This window comes from Euleptes europaea, chromosome 3 (assembly GCF_029931775.1).
Source record: "Euleptes europaea isolate rEulEur1 chromosome 3, rEulEur1.hap1, whole genome shotgun sequence".
In the NCBI taxonomy this organism is placed as follows: Eukaryota; Metazoa; Chordata; class Lepidosauria; order Squamata; family Sphaerodactylidae; genus Euleptes; species Euleptes europaea.
This window is the reverse complement of record NC_079314.1, coordinates 55,835,753-55,855,066: the sequence shown is the minus strand read 5'-3', so window position 1 is coordinate 55,855,066 and position 19,314 is coordinate 55,835,753. Positions and strand designations below refer to the sequence as shown.

The window sequence follows — 19,314 nt, the reverse complement described above, 5'->3', positions numbered from 1 at the left end:
AGGCATCTCTTCCCAAAAAAACCTACCACCACTCAAGCAAAATGATGGCCTGTCGGGGAAAGCCCTTCATCATTAGATATCTCGGGGTGCTCATCCATTAATCCCACTTCAGCAATCCACACTGGTCCTACTATCCACAGTTAGCCTAACCAGTCATAGACCAGGCCTTATTTGCAGCAATTTGTATGTAGCATGAGGCATGACTGGAGCTGGTGTCTAGCCCATGAGGGGTAGGCGTCAAAGAGAAGTCCATAAGGCTCTGAAGTCCATAGGCATCAAAGAGAAGAGCAGGCTCTGCTCTTCCTATGTATACATTTCACATGCGCTGCTGACTTGCCCATCCTTCCATTGGAGCAATATAGGCAAAACAAGAAACAGGTGAAAAATAAATTCCCAGCTAGAACGAATGGGAAGGCAATTAAAAAAAACACCTGCTTGGCCTCATGGCAACCAGGTAATCCTATATTGCTCCAGATGGAAGGGGGTAGGTGGGTTAGCAGAACATGGGAAATGCCTGAATGGGAAGTGTGGATCCTGCTTGTAAACTTCTCTTTGACCCCCTCCCCCTGCATTGGCTGGACATTAGCCCTGCTCAGACAGTCATGCCTCATACTTCCTACATTTAAGTTATTGGGGGGGGGGGGGTGTCACAGTGACAGCCATGCTTCCAGCACTACCTTGACTGAATAACTACCAAAAATGAAGATCAACCCTCAGTGCTATTATTGTCCTTTTTCAATTTCAGTGTGTAAATTTTCCTGTAAAGGCAACAGCCTCGAGAACACAGTGAAACGTAACCTCCTTTGGGCTTCAATTAGTTTTTAGCTTGCCTTTTCTCTCTTCCCCCACTTCTCCTACCTGGACAGAAAGAGAGATTATAAAGCTGCATTCCATAGCACCGTATCTGCTTTCCCAGACCGGTGTGCACAAGTGCTAGCCTTTGCCTGCAGTTATCGATCAGGCCATTGAGCCTGGCATCTCCCCTCCTTGCAAAGAAGTTCCCTGATGGATTCAGACCCTATTAGAGAAGGAGAACATAATGTGAATTATGCACATCTGTCAAACCTATTGAACACCCAGGTCTGCCTTAGCAGAGACTTAGCGAGGCTCCTCCGTAATCCAGCAGCCCTTGTCTACTTGGCTCAGATCCACCATGCACTATGAAGAAAGATGGGCAAGTGTTTCCAGGAATGGACTGGGGAGGGGGGGCTCTCCTTTTCTGTAATATTCAACAGTCTGGAGTGACAGAATCTCAACAGTTTCATATTACTTCCTTCATGCCAACTTGCTGCACTTTTATGCAAACGTATATTTTGTAATGTTGGAATTGCTATATGATTATCTTCTTTCAGGCCAATGCACAGGTAATTGCATATGCACTTAATGGAACTAATTGGGAGATTAAAAGTTTCTGGAATTCAAGAGTTCTCTGGGTGTTTCCACTTTTCCTTTGAACTGACAAAACATTTCCTTCCTCAGGAAAAAAAATGGCAAAGCCCTATACACACCAAATACTGTATGAGAACCTTACTATATTGTTATGCATTCCTTACTTCTCAAGATAGAGAGGTCCCAGATTTGTTTCCTTTCAATGTGAGCTCATTGCATACTGAGAGACATGGGTTCAAATCCTCTTTCTGCTGTGAAGCTTGCAGGTTTACTGTGAGCCAGTCACACAAGATTGTTGTGAGGGTAAAATTGGGAAAGGGAAAAATGACGTATGATCTCTTTGGAGGAAGGCAAGATAAAATAAAAATGTACTAGACACATATAAGCACTCCTGTAAGATAGCAGATATAAGTGCCCCGTGGTGCAAAGTGGTAAGCTGCAGAACTGCAGTCCAAGCTCTGCTCACGACCTGAGTTCAATCCCGATGGAAGTTGGTTTCAGGTAGCCGGCTCAAGGTTGACTCAGCCTTCCATCCTTCCGAGGTTGGTAAAATGAGTACCCAGATTGCTGGGGGTAAAGTATAGATGACTGGGGAAGGCAATGGCAAACCACCCCATAAACATAGTCTGCCTATTAAATGTCGAGATGTGACATCACCCCATGGGTCAGGAATGACCCGGTGCTTGCACAGGGGATTACCTTTACCTTTTAAAATAGCAGATCTGCTAATCCACATCAGATTCCTAAGAAAAAGACCATGCCTCTCAAGGTCAGCCAGCTTCGCCCCCTCCTCAGGAATGAGCTCTTACTACACATGTTCCCATGTGTCTTCAATGTTTGCTGGGGGATAGCAAGGTGATCTAGTCAGGAGATCTAGGATCTTCAAGGAGATCCTTGAATGGAATGTGAGGAATTTCAAACAAGGTACATTTGCCTGGTGATCTGATTTATGTTCAAGTTCTCAGCATGCCTACCTAAGATCAGCTTTGCTTTCAGCAAATAAATTTGCCGACCAGGATCACAAGGCTTCTCAAGACCTGAGTAAAGATCACAGATTTCTATGTAAAAGGTACATTTTGCGTGCAATTTTAATAATTCAACTTTTGCTCCATTTCATTAATCAAAACCAGGGCCCCCAAGCTGCTATTTGTGTTTTTAACAGAGAAAAAAGATATTTTAAAGTACCAGTTTTTTTTCTTTAAAAAAATAATAGCATGGGGTACCTTGTGAAACTAAGCAAGGGTTGGAAGGTTAAATCCACTCATTCAGTCTCACAAAACCCTGAATGCAATTGTGGTTGTTTGCACACGTGTGCACACAGACAATTTACTTTTACAGACTGATGCAGATCTGTGATCTTATCACATCTGCTTTGATGTGCAGTGTGGGTTAAGTGGGAGCATGAGAAACTACAAAAGATACAAGAAAGCTAAATGGCCACCTGGGACAGGGCATATACGGTACCAATCTTTAGGCTATCTTAATCCAAAAGATAGTCTTTCCATTGGCATTTATATCCTTCAAGAATGGGTAGCTGCATTTCCAAAGCAAAACTAATGAAATATTTGGAATTTACTCTGAAGTACAGTTTACATCTCGAATTTTATTTCTGGCACAGACAAGGCATATTCTCGGCCCTGCTACAGAGGAAGCTTGTCAGGAGGGGTTTCTGGGTAGCACACGTGTACAGCATTTGCTGTAAGTGACCCAGTTCTAAAAGGAGATTCATTATTAATCACAAAGGGAAGTAGATTTCCTAATTTATAAATGCCAAGGACTGCCAGCTTGTTCTTAACAGCTTTTCTCCTGCGGAAATTATAGGCTGAGAACTTACATTTGCTAATTCCACACATTTGTCGTGAAGTAATACATGTGACCGGTGTGCAAGTACTGTAACTAAATGAATAAAACCTGATTTAAAAAAACACACCAAAAAGAGACCAAGATTGTTGCTCATGTGCTTTGTATTCATTATGAAAATCAACATAATTGTTGATACAAGCTGGGATGTTAGCTTATTTACTAGTCATGAAATGGTTAATGTTGTGCTGCTTGGAAACAGAGATTAAAACGTGTCGAGTGAGTAAAAAATAACATGTTTAAGATGCCTAAAATGTATTCATTCATGCCACTGGATCTGATCTGGATTTGTCTGGCCATACAGCTAACGGGTTTTCTGAGGGAGAAAAAACAGACTCATACAGAAGTCCCTCATACTTCTTCATAAGAAAGGGTGGACTGGGATGTCATAATGGCCCCGGAGCAAGCTAAGTCAAGCTAACCCACAGGGTCTACTCAGCTAGGCCTCGGCTGGCAGTAGTGATATAACAGCAAGCACAGACTCACCTGTTTCCTCCTCTTGCTATTGCTGAATGGGTTTGAGATGAGTGTCCTCCCCCTAGGGGATAGGCTTGGCTTGGTTTTGGCCAAAAGGAGTCCTTCAGGGTAGCATCTCCCCCCACCCCCGAGAACTTCTGCAATAAGTTAAAGTCCACCTGTGCTCAGAAGTTGCTGTTTGGTCTGAGGGCTGCATCGTGGTTCTGAGGAAGAATGAATTGCTTGTCTGCAGTTTTTAGAAGAAGTTTGCCTTACAAAGATGAGGGATGGACTATAAACTGTGGTTAACATCAAGAAGAGAAAGGTCATGTCAAATTTAGAAGTTCTTTCTCGGGTAAAGTATCATGCAAGAAATTTCAAGGGAAGTTTTTTTAAAAGGGCTTTGAAAAAAAAAGGGGGACCTGACTAAACAGTCCACACCGATGTAGACTTACCGGGCAGGATGCAAGAGAGGGGGAGAGGTCGCTGCCAGGCTGGGCTGCCGCCCATCACCATCTCGCGAGGCAAGCATGGCCCCGCCCTTCCCAGAAGTTGGGTGGCATGTCCTGACGCGTCCTGACGTCACCCTTCCCCGCGGAGTTTTAAAGCGGCGCAGCCCAGCAGCCGTCCTGTTTTGCAGCGGGACGGCGAGGTTTCCCGCCCACCCTCCCTATGTTCTGTAGTTTGATTTCCTTTTGTCACAGTTTGTTCTGGCGGGTTTTGCATGGGGTCTGATCCAAGAAGGGAAGATGTGCTTTTCCTTCCCGTTTGTGGGGACCCCAATAAGGGGTCTTGGGATGGAGTACAACAGCGATGCCCAGCTTGGGGGCCTGTATTGGGTGCTCCAATCTCAGGTGGCGCTGGCTCAACACAGAGATGCCCATCTGGTGGGGCCTCCTAAGTGCTACTCCGGTGCTGTGCCCACAGGTGGTTGGGCTGTTTATCGATGCTTTCGATATATATATCGGGTTATAGGGTGGTGACCCGATATCTTGGATCGGCCCCCATGGTTTCCGCCAATTCTCCATTCTGTTGTGATCAATAAAACTGTGGCCATTTACTCCCAAAGAGTATGTGTATGTGTGTTTATGTAACGTTACTTCTCCTTCCCCCTTTCCTTGGAGCCGCTTGCCCATGGGTCCACAAAAGCTGTCTAGGGAGCATCTATACATTTTTATCGCATGCAGATTGAAAGTCAAGCTATGCTATGGATCACATCTGCTTCCCACCACCACTGGATGTCCTGTCAAATGTTTGAGGCTGGTAAACAAACCATCCATATCCTGGTCAAATCTGATTAGAGCTGACAAATAGGACTGCCAATGAATTTTATCTAAAGCAAACGCTTGTGTGGAATTTGCAAGTTCCTGCTTGAACAAACATAAGAGGAATTTTAAGAGGGGAACGGCTAGCAATTTAAAAAAAAAGTTTGTATAATGCATTATTATTGTGCTAACTGGTTAAAAACAATTTATCTATCTATTGTTAACAGGATGTAGGGTATATAGAATTATGCTATTTATGCAGTTACTCCTGATGCTACATCTTTGGTGTTGTCCCACCATAAATGTGAGTCAGACAGTGGATTTTGGGTGCTACTAACAGTGCCAGTTTAAGCAGAGTTATACCTTTCTAAGTCCATTAAAGTCAATGGTCTTAGAAGGGTGTAACACTCCTGCACTGTAAGTGTGGCATGTTGTCTTGGGGTTTTTAAAACACACATTATTGGAAGTGTTTTAAAATGCTGCCTGCAGCCAGATCTCATGATCACACATATATTATTCTATAAAGTTACTCTTCCTCTGTAAACTACACCACTATGTACAATCGTAATACCCAGTGCCAGAATAGTTCACAACCACCACTGCCAGAACTAGAGGAGGGTGACAAAGTACAGATGAGCCAGGACTGGGGGTAGGAGGGGATATTTACAATATTTACAATATTTACAATATTTCAGATTGTAAAAGGTTAAGAGTATGGCTGCAATCCTGTGCAGGATGTTTCACTAAGGATGTTTCAATGAGTGTTTTTTAGGATTGCATTGCTTGTCTTCCGAAGGAGACCTTTTGGTTTATTGGAAGTGGAATTCACTGCACATTTATAATTAACTACCTAAGGTAAGACCAAAAGGGAGACTGCAGCCAAGAAATCATAAGGAGATTGAGACTGGGAAGGGCAGTCATGAAGGAGCTAGAAAATATTTTGAAGTGTAAGGATGTGTCACTGGCCACTAAGACTAGATTAATTCATGCCATCGTATTCCCTATTACTATGTATGGGTGTGAAAGCTGGACAGTGAAGAAAGCTGATAGGAAGAAAATAGATTCCTTTGAAATGTGGTGTTGGAGGAGAGTGTTACGGATTCCGTGGACTGCCAAAAAAAAAAAAAAGCAAATCAGTGGGTTATAGATCAAATCAAGCCGGAACTGACCCTAGAAGCTAAAATGACTAAACTGAGGCTATCGTATTTTGGTCATGTCATGAGATGACAAGAGTCGCTGGAAAAGACAGTATTGCTAGGAAAACTTGAGGGCAGCAGGAAAAGAGGAAGACCCAACAAGAGATGGATTGACTCAATAAAGGAAGCCACAGCCTTCAATTTGCAAGATCTGAGCAAGGCTGTCAAAGATAGGACACTTTGGAGGACTTTCATTCATAGGGTCGCCATGAGTCGGAAGCGACTTGATGGCACTTACCACACACACATCTAAGGTAATGTGTTTTAATATGCCTTATCTAGTTTTGGCTTGCTATGATATCAATAATCAAAAGTATATACACACCAAAAAAAAATACATATGAAGTTGCCTTATACTCAGTGAAGACCACTGGTCTGCACAGGTCAGGATTGTCTACTCTGACCGGCAGCAGCTCTCCAGGCATTCCAGTGAGGAACTGACCCTGGGACTTTCTGCATGCATGGCAGACACTCTACCACTGAGCCACAGCCCCTCCCCAATAGCTATACCAGGAGAAACAGAATGTCATTAGGATATATTTTAAATGCACCTTTCAGACCAAGTCATCCCCTTCTGAGAAAATCACATTTTCTACAAATGCTCCGAGCAGTTATCATTGAAAATCACGTTACCTTATTTGTAATAAATATACCAGCAATTTTACTTTTATAAACCAACTAGGTGTATTTTAAGGCTACTTAAAAAATACACCCTTAAAAGCAGCATACATAAATTAACAAACCAGCAGTTCCTCCATGCCCTCCATGATACGAATTCAAAACCATTCTTTAGCACAGTGTTCTTCCTGAAACACAGAAATAGTCCTGGAAAACAGAGGGCTGAATAGGCCCTCTTCATTGTACTTTAAATTAGTTGACTTAATGCTTCATGTGGTCATATTGTCAGAGGAGAATATAAAACTAAGAATTTTTTTGAGGTGTTAGTAACTGCAAAATCATTCTTAGTCCTTATATCTTGAATCCTTTACTTGAGTAGTAATTCATATGGCTGAAAGCAAAGAAATTAAATGAATTAACTGGGGGGGGGGGAATAAATTCTCTGCTTTGTTAAGCCAAGGATCATTATACCAGTAGGTCTTAAAGCCAGTTCTGTAACTACAGTTTGGATAATCTGCTCATTAATTATAATTTGATCAATAATTAAGTATTAGCTTTGAAGGAACATATACTTTCCAAATGTATGGTGTAGTACTCACTGAAATATAAATTTGGATTTGGGCTTTCCACTTCAGACAACAGGTGAGGTTTTACATGAGTTAATGTCCCTCCATTAAACAAACATAAGAACATAAGAAAGGCCCTGCTGGATCAGACCAAGGCCCATCAAGTTCAGCAGTCTGTTCACACAGTGGCCAACCAGGTGCCTCTAGGAAGCCACAAACAAGACGAGTGCAGTAGCACCATCCTGCCTGTGTCCCACCACACCCAAAATAATAGGCATGCTCCTCTGATACTAGAGAGAATAGGTATGCAGCATGACTAGTATCCATTCTAACTAATAGCCATGAATACCCCTCTCCTCCATGAATGTGTCCACTCCCCTCTTAAAGCCCTCCAAGCTGGCAGCCATCACCACATCCTGGGGCAGGGAGTTCCACAATTTAACTATGTGTTGTGTGAAAAAAATGACCTTTGCACAAGGAAACAGCTTGTCACTGAGAAAGAAATATTAAGGCCTTTTATTTCTGGCTTCTGGTTTTCTATATGGAGGGAAGTTTCTGTATGGAGAAGTATGTGTCTGTAGTATAAAGTGGTCCAGTTCAGATATAGGTTGTTACTTCACTGAGAATATTTCAGTGGGTCAGGAATATTAGGCATTAAGGAGACCTATCAAAAGCTTTGTATTTTATTTATGGGTAGGGCTGTCGATTCGGTTCAGCCCGAACCAAAAACCAGCCGAATTTCCCCCGATTCGGCGGTTTTTAGTTCGGATGGAACCAAACTCAAAAAAGGCTGGAAACTGGGGAGCCGAATTCAGTGAGTTCAGGGTGTTCGGTGAATAAATTTGGCAAATTTGGGGTTTGGCACAGCAGCATAACTGTCAGTTAGTAAGCAGCATTCTCCCGCAGCCAATCGGTGGCCAAGCAGGGTCTTCTTCTGGCCAATCAGTCGCGATTGAGCACGTGAGCCCAGCTGCTGTGTGGCCCGGGGAGAGAAAGAGAGAGTATCTGTTTGTGTGAGAGAGAAATCCCCATGGGGGGGGGTGCGTGTGCACATTTGCTCCTTTCTGTGGCTGCAGGGGGTGCATTTTTTGGGGTGCAGCCCCCAAACTTTCAGCGTAGCTTCAGATGAGCCTTCTTGCAAGAACCCCCAAGTTTTGTAAAGATTGGGTCAGGGGGTCCCGAGATATGGGTCCCCCCTTTTCCCTATTGGGATGAATGGGATCAGCCGATCCTATGCATCTAGAGAGCGGCAAATCCAAAGCAAAACCTCCTGTGCTTAAATGGAATCGTATTGGATTACCCAGTCCCTCCTGATGGAACAGAAGACATCCACAGTAAGACCCCTTTTGGGGCTTTAATCTATAATTTTTTCCCGTGTGTATGTGGGGGGGGGAGCAGAGTCTGTGGGGGGCAGTTTCTGTGGGGGGGGAGCCAAAGGAGGCTTTCGCCCATTCTGCCGAGGGGTGTGTGACCGCTCACCTCTGTGGGAGTGTATGTACTGCTTTTAAAGTTAAGTTTAAAGTTGAGTCTGTGCGGCGGCTAGCGAGTCTCTCTCCGTTCGGCACCCTTGGTGTCGAGCCTTCTCCTTGGAGATTTTCACTGTTTTTGCCTCTAGCCTGGGGTTGAGTGCAACGGGGCGGCTTGCGTGAGATTCCCTGCGTCTTGGATTTTTTCCCCATTTGGGGGGTACACCGCGGCGCCGTATTGGTTGGAGAGGTGGGGGTGAGACTTGCTTGAGTTTGGTGGGGTCGTTTGTATAAGGGGGGAGCGTCCTTCCACCATGAGAAGAAGGAGCAGGGCAGAAAATACAAACTCTGGGGGATTTTTTTTGCACGGTCTATTTTGCTGCTCACTCAAAAATGTTTTTGCAAAATCTGACTTTCACAATACATTTTCACGGTCCAAGTCACCTGCTCCTTTTTTCCTTTTTGCTATAGCTAGCCTAGTGCGCCTCTGTTCCTTTCCATGGTTGCTCGCATGTTGCTTTGCATTGCAATGGTTAGCACGGGAGGTTTTGCCTTGGATTTGCCGCTCTCTAGATGCATAGGATCGGCTGATCCCATTCATCCCAATAGGGAAAAGGGGGGACCCATATCTCTGGACCCCTTGATCCCATCTTTACAAAACTTGGCGGTTCTCGCAAGAAGCCTCATCTGAAGCTACGCTGAAAGTTTGAGACCTCTGCCCCAAAAAATGCCCCCCAGAGCTGCAGAAAAGCGCCAATGTGCTTTAAGTGGCTTTATTCCTGTCACTGTGGGCGATTGTTTTTTGGGGGCAACCTCTTCCGGACCCCATATCTCGGGACCCCCTGACCCAATCTTTACAAAACTTGGGGGTTCTTGCAAGAAGCATCCCCTCAAGCTACCCTGAAAGTTTGAGACCTCTACCCCCCAAAATGCCCCCCCGGAGTCGCAGAAAGGCGCAAGTGCATTTTTAATGACTTTATTCAGCCGAATTTTCCCCCGAACTCGAACTAGGTGCCAAATTCCACGGATCCGAATCAGGGGAGTTCGGACTTCAGCATATCCCAAATCGAGACGGACCGAATCCTGCCGAATCCGAACTATACCGAATTTTTTTTTCAACAGCCCTATTTATGGGTACAATAACTCAAGATCACTTCACAGTTGTGCAACATAAAGAAGCCCAGCACAGATTTTTGCTCTGGAACTCCATAGGGGAAGAAGAATTGAATCTCCTTCACTGGTTCTCAAATTGAAATTAAGACCACCTATCATGGCATAATTTCAGGTGGGTAGATGTGTTGGTCTGCAGTACAAGAGCGAGATCTGAGTTCATTAGCACTTTAAAGACCAATGAGATTTCCAGGGTATAAACTTTCAAGAGTCAAAGCTAGCTAGTTTTGACTCTCAAAAGCTTATACCCTGAAAATCTTGTTCATTTGCAAAGTGCTACTGGATTTGAATATTGCTCTTTTTATGGCATAATGTTAAAGAATAATACTAATTTCACTTCATTTAAAAGTCTGTATCAGTCATTGGAATCATACATGTTTAGAGGGCAGCAGGTTCACGCCCAGTGGCAGGTGAGCACCTACAGGGACTATCTATAGGGAGCCCAATATAAATACAAAATTACACAAAGAGGTTTTGTATGTGCAATCTTGAATTGGGGGTGGGGGAGTGGGGAGAAAACAGGTTCTTAATTATGGGTACAAAGCCTACATGCAATAGAAGAAGAAGAATTGGTTTTTATATGCCAATTTTCTCTACCTTTTTAAGGAGAATCAAACCGGCTTACAATCTCTTTCCCTTCCTCTCCCCACAAGAGACACCGTGTGAGGTAGGTGAGGCTGAGAGAGCTCTAAGAGAGCTGTGACTAGCCCAAGGTCACCCAGCAGGCTTCATGTGTAGGAGTGGGAAACCAACCCAGTTCAACAGATTAGAGTTCGCTACTCATGTGGAGGAGTGAGGAATCAAACCCGGTTCTCCAGATTAGAGTCCTCTGCTCTTAACCACGAAACCATGCTGTAGACTTGTAGACATGTAGGACTCCCTGCAGATGCCATTTGTTTGCACTGATGCCTTTGGGCATGATACTGCTGCCCTCTGTGTGCACAGAATGAACATATTTTGACCAATTTTAGAGAAACACAATATTTACAACTAATAGAAATAGGTCACTATAAGATTTGTAAATATGCTTTTTAAAAATGTGTTAAGGTAATGCTATTGGTTATAATACTTGACATTTGCAGGGTAGCCTTTGAGTGTTCAAAAAGTTGTCATACATTATCTCCTCATAAGCTCAGGTAAGCAAGGTCTGCTACCATTAAACTTCCCTAGCGCTGGCCTCTCTCTTTACTCATATGGCATTCAGAAAACACAGATTCTGGGCTATTCACAGAATGGAGACTGGGACCTGATGGAGAGGGAGCAGGATGAGAAGTACTCCCACTTTGCCCTTCATAGCTCATTGGAAAACAGTGACCACCTCGGAAAGATCCAGACCCACCTGGCACCTGGGCTGTTATACCATTTGTCAGACTGGTTCTCCAGTTAATCAAGGTGCACTTTCGATGCAATAACACCTTTCATTGCATGCCATTCCTTCTTATTAAAAAAACTCCTGCCATGCATTTCACTAAAAGGTTTTTCTACATGACTCAATAGTGTCTAGTTGAGAGCTCAACACCGGCTCTAACATGCTTCCTCTGTGCCCCAAGAGCTCCTTTCCTTATTTGAAAAAGTTCTTCGGACATGATGACCCCCACTGCCATACCTCCCCTCCAATCAGGGAGCTTCCCTCTGAACTCACCTGGACCCCAATCCTCCTCTTCCCCAATCCTGTTTAATACCAAGTTGAGTAACTGAAGCCAGAATGCTTCTACTGCCCTGCTATGTGACTTGAGTCCTGCTCTCTTGCTGTGCTCAGTTCTGCCAATCATGGCAGACTCTATGTACCTTCCTGATCGCTCATTGACTAGATTTTGAACGAGCTTCATCACAGAGATTCCCTTTCGGATTACTGGCTGTCCAGATACTTGAGAGTCTCAGCTGAAGAAGCTCTGCTTAGGTTTTGAGTTGTATTTCTCTTGTACTCTGCCTATCTTTCTTGAGGGTATTCATCAAACAGAATAGTCTGGAACAGTTGCGCTTCATTGTGGGGATTCAAGCATTTGGTACCATTTTTGCATGCTTGATATTTTATCACATCTACTTGAATATATCGATTATTCCACTCAATAAAACTCTCTCTGCTTGGTCACTATATCCAAGGCTAATAGCTCTTTTCATACCTGCCTAACAGTCTTATAACTTTGTCAAAAAGGATCCAGTCTGCATGTCATCTCCTCAAGCCAGGCATAAACATAAACCAGGAGGTCTTTTAGCATAGTAGTGAGTAGTGGTAGAAGGAAGGTTTCTTCCTTCTGATTAGGCTTGTACAGAATAAAGTTGCACCACAGTGGAGTATGGGCCTCATTCACACAGACACACATATTCTACATGTGCATCTTGTTGACCACAGCTTGCATTATTCTTCCCATGGGGATGAGGCATATTGGCTTACCAAAGGACATATAGCAATCACCTGACAAAGGTAAAATTTTCATTAGGGACTTCTTGGTACAGTTTTTTTTTGTTGTTGTTTTTTACCATGGCCTTACATTAGCTCTGTAGTTGACATCAATTTTATAGGATATATCTCTTCAACTGTAGTGTCTTCAATTAAAGCAGTCTTGAAGTATAATCTACAGCGTTGTTCAAGCATGACAATTAATGCCTTTTGCACCCATGTACTAGCTTATTAAAATAAAGCAATTTATATCTATTGTGATCACTAGCTTAAGATTGGCTTAAACACAAGTTCTTTGGTTTAACCAGACTGTAGATCACGTTTTCAGTAACACTGACATCAGTGAGATTAAACTGACCCAAGTGCAACTGTTTTTGCTTAAATATCCATTGCAGAACAGTTTTCAAAATAAATAGCTTGTGGGCTCTAGTGAATTATGAATAGCCAGAATTGTAGATGTGAGTGGCGACTAACAACCCAATCCAGTGACCAGGGACAGTGCAGCCATGGCACAGCTGGGCCGTCACCTAAGCAGTTTACTGCACTGAGGCAAGCAAGCCACATAGGCAAATTCCCCAAACTCCCATGGAACTGCTGTATGCAGTTCCATGGGGCTATGCCACCATTTTTGCTGGCGTACGTTCATGCCACCAAAAATGGGCATCCTTGGGACAAAAGGGCTTAAGGAGCTGACTAAAGTCAGGCCTGCCCCCGGGAATGCCCCATTTGGTGCCGGCACGAGCCCGTGTTGGAGGAGTGCTGCTACTGAGGCTGCACCGGCGCCCATGCCTTGCGCTGGTTTGCCACTACCCGGTGCCAGCGTAAGTGGCCAGGTGCCAGTGTTAGTACCTATTTGTACAGTGCAAGTGGCACTTACGCTGGCACAGGTGTCATGCTGCCTCCAAAGGCCTTTCACCCCCACCCTTAGGATTGCACTGTAAGAAAAACACCAACAGCTGAATATAAGTAATATTGCCTCTTGGATGGAAATTGTATCTGAGTGACTCTGAGGTCTTTAGAAGTTAGGTTCTCTGTAAGAACAACAGCTAGAGTTTATCTAATTGGAGATCTATTCACCTGTGTCTTCAATGATTTCTCAGAACAATAATTTACATGGTTGGTAATTTCCTAGGAAGATCAGGGAAAAAATTCTTAAGCTGTGCTTGTTCAGACAACTCTTGTTTTGTGGGAGATTTAGAACCCCCCCCCTCCATAAGTTTTAAGTGTTTATATTTTTCTTCAAACATGTGGGGGGGGGGCAAGCTTGTAGAACTACCTGTTTACAGTTAGTGTGACCCTGATCCACAGATTTAAGTTTTCACAGATTAGGCCACATTTGTCTACTAGAACATATGATACTCTTGCTTTGCTTGATTCTGCGTTAACAAGCCTTAGAGTGGAAAAATATACACAGTGTTACTTCTGTCCAAGCCCAGCAAAATCAACAGACTTAGACTGCAGTAACTCTGCTTTGGATTGCACTGTTAATTAGTTACGTCATTAGCTAATATAGGAAAGGATAACAAATATACAAAACAGAGAAGACAGTATTGGGCGACACTGTCAGGTGGGAAAAGCAGATCCAGGCATATTTCAGTAGCGTTCCACTATTTCAGCCATCTGATTTACAGAACATCCTGCCAACACATCACATATACACAGAGATTAGGTGGGAAGCCAACCACATATTTGAAAAGCTTCAGACCTTTTATTAGTTCCATCCATCTTATTTGGGAGGAAACGTTAAATACAGCTAAAACAGAAAGCAAGCATACAAGGGGATTCACATAGATATTAAAGTATTCATTCTTAGAAGTGTTATTCTTTATTAAATTTATTACTATACGGTATGCAGCTGAAAACAAGTGCCTAGGTTTTTTACTACCTTGGCTTCTTCAGCATTCACACTGAAAATGCATGATGAAACTGATCTGTTCTTCTCCTCATTACTTTTCAACAGGGATTTATTGTTTTTTCTTGTGTACTGAAGACTATGGGAAGGAAGAGGCGGGGGTTCTATTTTACATGCCAAAGGCCCCATCTTAACATACCACACCCTCATTAGCACATTATCTTGATACTTACAGGACAATGATTAGCACATTACCTTTGATACTTTTTTTCAGGACAATGATTCAGCTCAACCCAACCCCTTTGTGACTATATATTACTCTTCCTACTCACTTGACACTGAGAGACACTGTCCTTCAGTGTTACTCCTCTGAAGATGCCGGCCACAGCTGCTGGCGAAACGTCAGGAAAGAAAATACCAAGACCACGGTTACACAGCCCGGATAACCTACAAGAGCCGCATCTTTTGTTGCCACCCAAAAAAGGGACTGGATGGCATCTTGCCAGGGAGCAAGAGAAAGTGAACTGCAGATATGGTTAAGATGGTTTATCACTGTAGCAACTGGAAATGGGAAGCTATTATATGCATTGCTGTTGGTAGCTCACTGATAATTACCGCAAAGGAGTCTCAGAGGAACAATCATTTGTAAATACTTACACTGTTCTTTTTTTGTTATTGTTTATCATGGGCCTGTTACTACAAGCCAGGGCTGTATGAAGCCCACTCGCTCTATCAGGAAATGCTTAGTGATGAATCCAGTCTGCAACACATGTACCCTGCAATTTGATATTTTAAGCTCGAAGAAATAGCCAATTGAAACATATTACTGGCCTTAACTGGAAAATCTCACTATCGCTAATTCTTCTTTCACAGTATGTTTTTTCTTCTGAGGAAGAATTCATGTGCTGGATTTCCTAGGTCAAACCTTTCACTTTCTAACTTGAGGAAACAATTTCCCTGTCGATTTTTTTGTGGAGGGACACCCAAACCTCTGCCCACCAGAGGATTCTGGAAGCACTTTCAGTTCATACATGAAAGTGGACAGGGAGCTGACTGGGTCTCTTGGGTATTATCATCAGCTCAAGAGAATGGAGAACCCAAAGCACGCCCTGTACCAGAATCTATCTTTGCAGTGCTGGTGCAGATCAGTAGTGGTGTCTGCTCTGGTGTCCCAAACCTCTTCATCTTGGGTCATGTGAATATGTACACCTGAGCTGGATTAACTGCTCCCATTTAAACCCCATTTGTCCCTCAGTGATGAAATGCAACACAAAGGAATTTGGAAGCACTGAGTCAACTACCGGTCTAAGAAAAATGTCATACACCACTGTGCCCACATGAGCTAAATTTTAATTTTTAAAACAGCTGTGGAACAACTTACATTTAGATGAAGCTGGTTTATCCAATGGCCGATGATTTTGTATTCTGTACTTTTATTGGTTATTTGATACTGGAAGATATCATAACGTCCAGGTGCATCTCCATTTTCATTGAAAATAACTGGTGTTCCAGCACTCCCTAGAAAAGATCATAATAAAAGTCTTATCCAATAACTTCAGTAAACACTTTAACCCAGAGTATACTTTAAATTCCAATAGTGGTAGGTAGAAAACAGGATACTGTTCTGCCTAATAATAAACCATTATCACTGCAACAACTCTACCACACATCCCCAATCATCCTGGCACAAATACTTTTCATGCTGTCTAGGCAAAACCTCTCTACAGATGACATAATTTTTCACAGTTATTCGTTTTTCATGTAACAGAATTACAGCATTACCAGGACGGAGATGAAAAAAAGGTGGGGGAATCCTATTGTCCCAAGTAGAGACGCAAGTTCAGTCTGTCAGGAGCATTACTGACAGCGTCCCTTTTATATCCGGCAGGTCACTGATGCTAACAAACTCTGAAAGAGCTAGCTTTCAAGAGATCCTTTTAGACGAGGAGCAAGGTACCCTGGTTGTCATTAGTGGATGACCTGGTGCTCCTCATGGAAAACATAAAAAAAAAAACTTTTCTCTGTTGCTCAGCAGATTCAGAGGACTCTTTTATTCCATCCCTCTGGTAAAAGTGAGGTTCCAGTGCTCAGTGGTAAAGAATACACTTTGAATGTGTGGCATCCAGTTATAAACCCAGGCATCTTCAAACAGGGTAGGGAAACGCCATTGTATAAGGCTTGAATGAGCCCTGTCAGTCAGAATAATGGGTTAGCTAGTGGTCTGATTCAGTATAAGGGAACCCTTGGAGGGAAATGCAGAACTTAAGACAGAGAAATAAGAGATGTACCCAAACTGCAGGCACTTCTGATCTCCCCTCCCTTATCCCAGGGGAATATGAACAACTCCCATAATTAAAACAATTAATCACTTCTCTGAACGACCATGGGATGCCCCCTCAGCAGCTTTTCACAGCGAGTCTTCTGCCTTTCAAGAGAACTGACAACATTACATAGACTGCTGGAAATGACATTTTCCTTGAGCAATTCCTTTAAGCACGCCTCATTACCACTTTGAGCTTGTGCACCATTAGAGTCATAATTAGTAATTGAAAGAATGCAAAAGAAAAGGTGGATACCATTTACTATGTCCACGCTCGTATTTGTTTAGCATATGTAATTGGAACCATCAGACTCATTCAAGATCCTTCCTTCAGTCCTTCTCAAAAAGAAATGGCACAAAGGGGAAAATGGCTTATTTGATGAACAGTGGCACATGAAAGAGTTTGAGGCACCATTCGTTGATGTGCATATTAGCCAAAATCAGTGCATACGAAAGCAAAAGTGTGAATTAGGAATGTTCCAATGTCATGAGAAACATTTTCAGACAGAAAATGTCTTGTACGAGTTGGACACAGATATAAGAAACACATGAACATGCCTCAGTACTAAGTCATCACACTAGTTTATCAAGAACAATGCTGTCTACTCTAACCAGTGGTGGCTCTACAGGGTCTCAGTCTGAGCTCTCTCCCATCACCTCCCAGAGATGCTAGATATTGAAACTGAGGCCTTTTATGCTCAATGACTGAGCAATGGCACTCTCCAAAACCAGGTCCAAATCTATGCCAGCTGTGAAGAAATGCATTTTTTTTGGAGGTTTGAATCGAGCAAAACCTTCACCTTGAGTTTTTAAAAGTTTTTCTCTCTCTTGGCAGAGAACAGGCAAGAGGGAGGCAGTCAATTCACTTGCTTTCCAGCCTCATCTCAGCTATCCTTTTAGAAATGCTAATAGGTCTAGCGAGAGACAATGGGATGGTCAAGATTTCCACCCCCTCCTTCCAGCTAGACAGGAGATATCTAGCGGGGAACACAGATTTGGAGGACTTAAGGGGCTAGAAAGACCAGGAAAAAATCTCCTGGAGACTTCAAGACCTTGACCTGGCCTGATCTGGTCAGTGGGACGAGAAAGAGAGATGATAACACTTCTGGGAGTGAGGAGAAGGGTCTCTTTTGGTGCTGATTTCATCAAGGTAGGCAGAGCTCTTACCTGAGGTCTACTGGAGGTGGCTAAAGAGCCTGCCTTAGGCTGACATCTGCTAGGGCATGTACAAAGTGAGGGACAGAGATATTATGTTTTACTCTTTTTGTTTGGAACACTTGCTCAATCTGCTGCTATTCTGAGTATGCATGTGGACATTTTCTTTTTAATAAATACTTTAAATGTTTAATGCTGGTAGAGGTTCTCTGAACCACATTTGACCTCCACTGTTCTGGGCATGCTATTTTGTAAAGGAGTGCCAGGAAGAAGGGGAGGGGCAGTCAGTAGGTGGGTGGCAATTCCCCCAGTGGCACACAGGCCAATAAGCTCTGTGGTAATCAGATGCTGGATAGCAGGAAAGACAGAGGCAAGGCCTCAGAATAGGGCAAGGAGCTGGGAGCCCTGGCCCTCTCAGTGGGCAATTCCTACAAAGGCCAGGTTGCAGTAGCAGTTGAACGCGCAGAGAGAAGCCCCTCCAGGTGTTGGGAATACCAGGTAGGTGGCACATGCCAGGCAGAGAACTTGGGCTACCACTGGAGCCCCAAAACCTTAGAGGGCATAGTAAAATAGGGCCTGCAGGTCAGAGCAGGATTCTTCTATGACACTGGCCTATAAAATTTCTGGGCTGGTCATGGGCAGTTTAACTAAAGCTCTTAAATTCCTGGGAAGCAGAGAAGGGGAAAAATAAATGTAGCATAAAGCACCACAGATTTCCATTTGCTACATTTCAGACACCTGGATAATGGATAAGGTTCATGGTTTTTATAAATGCACCTTCCTCCAGTTACATCAAGCCTGTAAACTGGCCCCTTATTAGGATTGCCAACCTCCAGGCAGGGCCTGATGATCTCTCAGAATTACGACTGATCTCCAAACTACAGAGACGAGTTCCTCTGAAGAAAATGGCTGCTTTGAAGGGCAGACTCTATAACAGCATATCCCAATGTGGTGACACCTTCCCTGCCAAGTGTTTCTAGAAAGTGGGTGGTAGCAGGTGGGGCTTTGCCTAGTAAGGCTTCTGATTGTTCATTGGATAGTTGATGGGTTGGGCCAATTTTCAAGAAGTTGCACACAACAACACAAGGATCTTCACTGTATGACTGAAGCAAATCTGTGTGCATGCCTCTTCTGTGGGCCAGACCACGTTTGGTTGCCCCAGCTCTTCTTTGAGGAACCCTTCCTCATTGTGCCTTCTCAGACTTCCCCAGCCAGTTTGCCTTCCTCTCCCTTTCTGTTTCATGCCCCCTTTCTCCCTTGACATCTCCCTTTTTATCCCCAGGGTACCTCCTTTCTCTGAGCCCTGTTCCTCTCTTAACCCCTTCCTTGTCTTGGCCCACCCAAGCTGGGTTTGCACGGGCTAGTCAGAGACAATTGCTGCCAGCCTCGCCCCAAGCCAAAGGCTTGGGCTGGCAAAACTCCTGCTCACCACTGTGCTCAGTAGCTGAATTATGGGGGGGGGGAGGCTCTCTCTCTCTCTGCAGATGGCACTCCTCACTCCTGCTGGAGCCATCCTGCTGTTACTGCCATCCCAGGCAATGCCCTGCCCTGGAGCAGCTGTTGCTAGGGTTGCCAGCTTGGGGTTGGGAAATACCTGAAT

General features: G+C 43.7%; 1 protein-coding gene across 2 annotated transcripts in view; it reads right to left on the bottom strand.

The window, feature by feature from the left end:
* Positions 1–19,314, bottom strand: part of GRM8 (glutamate metabotropic receptor 8) — a 599,857-nt gene that overhangs the window by 121,031 nt on the left and 459,512 nt on the right. For both annotated transcript variants that reach the window (XM_056846078.1, XM_056846079.1), the window contains exon 7: positions 15,621–15,757. In XM_056846078.1, coding sequence (XP_056702056.1) covers positions 15,621–15,757 — 137 coding nt within the window. The remainder of the gene's footprint in view (positions 1–15,620; positions 15,758–19,314) is intronic.